Source organism: Chenopodium album, chromosome 17 (assembly GCF_948465745.1).
Source record: "Chenopodium album chromosome 17, dcCheAlbu1.1, whole genome shotgun sequence".
NCBI classification, from domain to species: Eukaryota; Viridiplantae; Streptophyta; class Magnoliopsida; order Caryophyllales; family Amaranthaceae; genus Chenopodium; species Chenopodium album.
Window position 1 is genome coordinate 20,650,877 of NC_137850.1, and position 7,573 is coordinate 20,658,449.

At 42.5% G+C, this 7,573-nt stretch overlaps 1 protein-coding gene and 1 non-coding gene across 2 annotated transcripts; one reads left to right on the plus strand and one right to left on the minus strand.

The window, feature by feature from the left end:
• Positions 1-1,879: 1,879 nt before the first annotated feature.
• LOC145588727 (uncharacterized) lies at positions 1,880-2,314 on the minus strand. The gene has a single exon (XM_081645338.1). It carries the CDS (start codon positions 2,312-2,314, stop codon positions 1,880-1,882), a length of 435 nt encoding a protein of 144 aa, XP_081501464.1.
• Positions 2,315-7,021: 4,707 nt separating this feature from the next.
• On the plus strand, positions 7,022-7,128 carry LOC145590436 (small nucleolar RNA R71). Its single transcript, XR_014102035.1, has one exon. It is a non-coding gene; the product is annotated as a small nucleolar RNA R71 (small nucleolar RNA).
• The last annotated feature ends 445 nt before the right edge of the window (positions 7,129-7,573 follow it).

Here is a 7,573-nt window from a genome sequence, read left to right on the forward strand (position 1 = left end):
CGAACATATGCCCCATGTTAAGCCATCCTCTCAATTCCTCCCTAGTTGCAACCCCTAAAGTAAAGAGCTCTTCATGCAAGAGCTTGCTCAAGTCTTTCTTGCTAAACACCGCATACCCCAAGAGGCGGTGAAGAATACGGAGAGTAGGGTGGATGATTTGGCTTGCTACCGAATACCGAGTATTGAACTCTTCCAAATCAGTAATTGTTTGCCACGAACGGAGTGCATCATATTCGGGGAAAGGGCTCATGGATGGGGCAAGGAGATCCGCATCGGGGTGGAAGTCCAGCAAGGGATTGAGGTCACGAAGATTCATGGTATGGTGGTTGTTGAATAATTGGAATGAAATTTGGAAATCATTGTTCCCACATGGTTCCTTTTTGAAGGAGGCTAGGAATTCAAGAGTGGGCTCTCTGTATGTTCGATGGTGGTGTGTAATGAACTCACTCATTCTAAGGTTGTCGAGGAGTGACCTGAGGTCTTCGTCTATCCCCAAATCACTCATAGAGCGCTGATAGTAGTGCCTTGTGGGGTTAAGTTTCCGTTTTAGAAGGTTATTGTAGAAGGCAGTATGGAGATTGTTTATGAATTTCACACAGGGGAGAACAATGGGTGTTTGGGATTGAGCTTGAGCAGTAGGCTCCTCGATTACCAACCGGGGCTCCTTTCTACTCTTTCTCTTACTCACTATAGCCTTAAACAACACAAATAGCCCAAAGAACACACCGATAACCAAACCAAATAGGAACTCACACCCAACTCAACCAAATTTGAACCACAACAACAACAAAACGAGCTTTAACAATCTGCAAAAAGGTTAGTAGCAACAACAAACCACACAATAATGGCTCAAAGAACAACTAGAATCAACAACAATTTACACAATCACAAAATATTATGATGAAAGATAGAGTATGTCAACAACAATGTCAAATTGATCAAGTAATTTCAATGGAAATAGTCTCATCATCAACAATACTAACAATAATACAAAATTACTCAAACAAGTGCCATGAAAATAGCTTCAATATCAATAATGCCAACAACAATGTTCCAAAATTACAAAATATCACACTAAAATCCAATCAATCCTTAGCAACGAAACCCAAAATCACATTAAACTCACTTAAGCTAAACCATACTTAATAACTCAAAACTTTGCATAAACTAGTGAAATTAAGCAATAAAGTAGCAAAATTTAGAGTCATACCACTAAGGAGAAGCTTGAACACCACCAAGAACACCCAAGACCACCACCTTCAACCAAGCTTGCACAACCACGAAAATGGGGGAATATTGGGTATTTTGGAGAGAGAAAGTGGTGAATTTTGTGATTATAGTGAAGAAATATGATGGATTTGGTGAAAAATCAAGGGAATTTGTGAGATGTGGGTGAATTTGAAGAGTTAGGGTTTGAGTTTCTGAGGAGAGAGAAGAGAGCACGAAAATTGGGTTTGAGAAATGAGGGGGTGAAATGGGGAAGAAAGGATTTAACCCCGATTTACCCAGCGCTGCGCGCCCGTGCAGATGTATGCGCGCCCGCGCACAGGTCGCGCACAGGCCGTGCACACTTACTGCCTCGATTCTGCAATTTCGACCATTTGTGCGCGGGTTCTAAAGGCTGCGCGCCCGCGCACTTTTCCCTTGCGCGCCCGCACATAAGGCGCACAGAGGGCGCGCAGAGCTTTCCCTTGAATTGCCTTATTCTCTCATCTTCGACATTGAAAAGTCTTAACCAAATCATCCAAACACCCATGAACCAAAAGGACGTAAATGAGACTCAGAAAGAAATAAGAATGGCGAAATTGGTATAAAAGGGTTAGAAACCTCCCGGCAGCGCTTTTGGTTTATGTCGTTAGCTCGACGCCCTCGAACTAAATCAAGGAGGATCATGTGAACGATGCACATCAAGAAGCGTCGTAGAAATTGGCTTATCAACGAGGAGTCCTTTATAGTAGGGCTTGAGATGGTGACCATTAACTTTGAACGGGGGGTTCTCGTCATTCGAGATCTCAAAAGCACCATAGGAAAACACTCTTGTGATGATGAATGGGCCACTCCATCGCGACCTAAGCTTGCCCGAGAAGAGCTTCAAACAAGAGTTGTAGAGGAGGACTCTTTGGCCTTCGACAAATTCCTTCTTGACGATTTGAGCATCATGCCAAGCTTTTGTCTTTGCCTTGTACATGCTCGCACTATCATAGGCGTTCATTCTCAACTCTTCTAACTCATGTAACTCAAGAAGTCGTTGCTCACCCGCACTATGGAGATCGAAATTTATTTGCTTTATAGCCCAATGAGTTCGGTGCTCCATTTCTACCAGCAAATGACAATTTTTTCCATAGACAAGCTTATAGGGAGTGGTCCCTATTGGAGTCTTGAAAGCGGTCATATACGCCCATAAAGAGTCAATGAGCTTAGAGGACCAATCTTTCCCTGTCCTTGCCCCCGTCTTCTCCAAAATTACTTTGAGCTCTCAATTGGTGATCTCCGCTTGACCACTCGTTTGAGGGTGGTAAGCAAGCCCTCTTTTCTGAGATACACCATACTTATCGAGAAGGCAGCTAAAGGTGTGGTGCTTAAAATGCGTCCCCTCATCACTGATTATAGCCCTTGGGACACCAAATCTTGTAAAAATCACCTTCTTACATAGGTTAACCACCACCTTTGAATCATTCGTTGGAGAAGCTACGGCTTCCGCCCACTTCGAGACATAGTCAACTGATACCAAGATGTATTTGTTCCCTTGAGAAGAAATGAAAGGGCTCATGAAGTCTATAGCCCATACATCGAAGACCTTAAGCTCAAGGATGGGATTTTGAGGCATCTCGTCCCTTCTAGAGATGTTCCCCGTCCTTTGACACCTATCGCAAGTTTTGACAAACTTCCAAGCATCCCTAAACAGAGAAGGCCAAAAGAGCATAGATTGTAAGATCTTGGAGGCGGTCTATTGAGCACTCATATGCCCACCACAAGGAGAAGAGTGGCACATATGAAGAACACTTTGAACCTCGTCATCGGGGACGCATCTTCTCAATAAACTGTCGACCCCTCTCTTCAATAAAATCGGGTCATTCCATATATATCTCTTTGCCGCATGCTTGAGTATTCGACGTTGTTGTGAAGTGAAATCTGGGGGTATGGCACTACAAGCCAAATAATTCACTATGTCCGCATACCACGGTTCCGTCTTCACCTCAAGATCATATAAAACATCATCCCTTAGGGCATCCTCTATCGGCAATCCATCGTCTTGAAACCTTGCACCGCCTAACCTCGAAAGGTGATTCGCCACCATATTTTCGGCCCCCTTCTTGTCTCTCATTTCGTAGTCAAAATCTTGAAGGACTAAAACCCATCTCAAAAAACTTGACTTATCTTCCTTCTTGCTTATCAAAAATTTGAGAGCCGAGTGGTCGGTGTACACTATAGTCCTAGAACCGATGAGATAAGTTTTAAAATTCTCAAAAGAATGGATAACCGCCAAGAATTCCTTCTCGGTAGTAGTATAATTTCGTTGAGCATCACTTAGAGTTTTGGACAAATAGTGAATGACATGAAGTTTTCCTCCCTTTCGTTGCCCAAGAACCGATCCAATAGCCTCATTGCTTGCATCGCACATGAGTTCAAATGGTAAAGACTAATCCGATCCTTGGACGATGGGGGTGGTGCAAAGTGCCTCTTTCAACCTACAAAAAGACTCTTGACAATAATCATCAAACATAAACTCTTTATCTTTTTGCAAGAGGGATGTGAGAGGTTTAGCAATCAATGAAAAATCTTTAATGAAACGCCGATAAAACCCGGCGTGGCCAAGAAAAGATCTCATTTCCCTCACATTGATGGGGGAAGGAAGTTTCTCAATGACCGTCACCTTGGCTTTATCTACCTTAATGCCGGCATGGGAGATCTTATGCCCAAGAACAATTCCGCTTTCTACCATAAAATGGCATTTATCCTAATTCAACACAAGGTTTGCCCTCTCACATCTCTCTAGGCAACGAGATAGATTGGATAGATAATCTTCATAGGTGGCCCCTCCAACGGAGAAGCCATCCATGAAGACTTCTATCTCATCTTCAATCATGTCACTGAAGATTGACATCATGCAACGTTGAAATGTTGCGGGGGCGTTACAAAATCCAAAAGGCATTCTACGATATGCATAAGTACCGTAGGGACATGTAAAGGTCGTTTTCTCTTGATCCTTGGGGTCAATCGGGATTTGGAAAAATCCCAAGTAACCGTCAAGGAAACAATAGGAAGAATGCTTTGTAAGCCTCTCCAACATTTTATCAATGAACGGTAGTGGAAAATGATCTTTGCATGTACTTGTATTGAGCGGGCGATATTCAATGCACATACGCCAACCGGTGACAAGCCTAGTAGGAACTAGTTGATCATAATCATTTTTCACTACCGTCATGCCACCCTTTTTGGGCACAACTTGTACGAGAGATAGCTAATCACTATGAGCAATTGGGTAGATAATTCCCGCATGAAGGAGCTTAGCCACTTCCTTCCGCACAAGCTCTTCCATGGAAGGGTTAATCTTCCTTTGCCTTTATCTAACGGGTCTAGCATCTCCCTCTAGATCGATTTTGTGCATGCATAAGGATGGGCTTATACCTTTGATATCATCAATGGTATATCCCAAAGCCTTCTTGTGTTTTCTCAAAACATCGATCAAGATGGAGGTTTTCTCCTCCGTTAGATTAGAATTGATGATCACAAGGAAAGACTCATTGGAGTCGAGATATGCATACCTCAAGCCCAAAGGTAGAGGTTTTAAGTCTACCTTTGGTGCTCCCTTACCATTGAAGCTCTCTTCTCTTTCTTCAACTTGAAAGAGATCATGAATAAAGGGAGCCTCTTCCTCCATGCTTTCATCCTTGCACTCCCTCTTGCTTTCCTCAAGCAAATCCTCATAAAATTGCATGTCATTCTTGTGAGCACCTATCTTGAATTCATTTAATAATTCACTTTCAAGAGGATCGTTAGTAGCATACAAAGGGGAGTGAGAAAATTCACTAATCAAATTATCAAGAACATCAACTCTTAAACATTCACCACTTGAAGAAGGTTGTTGCATGACACTATTCAAATCAAATTCAATTGAATCTTTATCAATTTTTAGGGTCATCTTACCCTCCTTTACATCGATGATTGCTCTAGAAGTAGCTAGAAATGGTCTAACCAAAATTATAGGAATCCTCTCATCCTCATCCATCTCTAGCACATAAAAGTCCACGGGAAATGTGAACTTTCCAACCCTAAGGGGAATGTCCTCAATTTTACCCATGGGAAACTTGGTAGAACGGTCCGCTAGTTGGAGAGTAACATTTGTGGGTGAAAGGGTTCCTACACTAAGCTTTTGGTAGACGGAATAGGGCATAAGACTCACGCTTGCTCCTAAATCACACAATGCCTTGTAAAACTCAACACCATTAATGAAACAAGGAATAGAGAAACTACCCGGATCCTTCAACTTGGTAGGAAGCTTGTTAGAAGGAATGGCACCACAATTGGCAGTTAAGCTCACCGTTTCACACTCCCTTCTCCCACTCAAAAGGTCTTTCAAGAATATGGAATAGTGGGGCATTTGTTTCATAGCATCAACAAAAGGAAGAGAAACATGCAAATTCTTTATCACATTCAAAAACTTCCCAAATTGGGCATAAAGCTTAGCTCTCACAAATCGCTGTGGAAAGGGTAGCTTTTCCTCTCTAGGTTGGCAATTTAGGGGCAAGGGGGTAACTTCCTTCCCCTTCGGCACCTCAACATCCTTTTCTTTCTCAACACTCAATGGCTCATTGGTTCTCTCACCCTCATTCTCTAATTCCACTTGTTCTTGAGGCTCTTCCTCCACTAAAGGGTCACTCCCCACTACCTTCCCACTCCTAGTTGTCACTGCATACAAAGGTTTTGGGTTGACTCGTTGACTTGGAATGGTGGAACAAAGAAGAAGAAGGAGATGAATTAGAAGCAAGTTGAGCTATTTGAGTTTCAAGCATTTCATATGAGCATTGGATCGTTTTAGTTCCTCTTCATGCCTCCTTTGATCCTCCTCACGCAATTTCATAAGGCATCTAGTTTAGCCATCACGGGATCATTTGGAGGAGCTTTAAGTTGAAGAGGTTGTTGAGGTGGGGGAAGTTGGGGTTGATGGAAACCCGAAAGCCTATTAGTTTGGGCATAGTTAGAGACATATTGACCCCCATTGCCTCCGGTGCCTTGGTTAGGAACATTTCTTTGTTGATTGTTTCCCATGTTACTTTGATCACCAAAATTTTGATTTTGATGGTCATAATATCGGGAGTTAGGTTGTTGGTTTTGATTACCATACCCTCTTTGGTTAGAGTAGCCTCTTCCATTGAAATTGGAAGGGCCTCCCCCACCATGATATTGGTTATCATAACCACCAACACTTTGGTTCCAACCACGGTTTCCACTTTGATTCTAATTCCCCATTTGATTGGAGTTTGGCCTCATGTTCCCCATATTCCCCATTCGAGGAGCAAAATTCATAGCATTAACATCTTCTACATTATCATCATGTTCTTGGGGAGGGGGTTGAACTTCACAAGAATATACACATTGAGAGGTATCATGATCATAGGTTCCACAATTAGCACAAAACATACATCCATGAGGCATTGAATTGTAAGAAGAAGAAGAAGGGGCGTCCATACCATTGCCTCCTTTGGTTGGAGGGGAGGTGTTCCTTTGAGGATTGGATCTTTCTTTCATTAGCTCATTCATTTGCTTGGTCATCTTGGAGATTTGGGTGGAGAGGTTGTTGATTGCGTTAACTTGCTCTAAAGCATAAACACCCTTGCTATATGTAGCATCCCTATCTCCTTCATACCAATCTTCATAATGCCTTGCGGCCTCCTCTATGATTCGTTCCACCTCATCTTCTCCTTTGTTGATGATTGGTTCACCGGCTCCGGCATCTAAGCTTGTTCTTCCTTGAGGTGAGAGACCACCATAAAAAGTGTCAATGAGTTGATACTTAGATATTCCATGATGTGGGCATTTGCATTTGAGTTCTTTGTATCGTTCCCAAGCCACACTTAGGGACTCACCACTCTTTTGCGCGGAATCCTTGAATCAAAGATCGAGCTTCGGCGGTTTTTCTATGATTATAGAACCTTCTCAAGAATGCCATCGTAACTTGGTCCCAAGTTGAGAGAAAGTTTTGGGGCACCTCCTTCTCTAGCCATTCTAAACCTTTCCCAATTAAAGAGAATGGGAACATCTTGAGTCGAATGTATTCTTTAGTCACCCCATTGGATTTTATTGTGTCACAATACTTCTCGAATTCTTTTAGATGTTCATGAGGGTTCTCATACTTTCCACCTAAAAATTGTTTCCGCTCTATCAGGGTAATCAAATTAGGCTTGATTTCGAAATTATTGGCTTGAGTAGTGGGAGCTTGGATTCCACTTTGCGCTCTAAAGGCTTCGGGAGCCCCAAGACGACTTAAAGGCGTATTCTCTCCCATTTTCAGGGGCTTCAAACTCTCAAAGTCAAAGGTAGAAAAAGGATTGATTTCCGAACTTAGTGAAAA

Coding starts and splice junctions, on each gene's coding strand:
- LOC145588727 (XM_081645338.1), bottom strand. CDS start 2,314: ATGGAGCACCGAACTCATTGGGCTATAAAGCAAATAAATTTCGATCTC.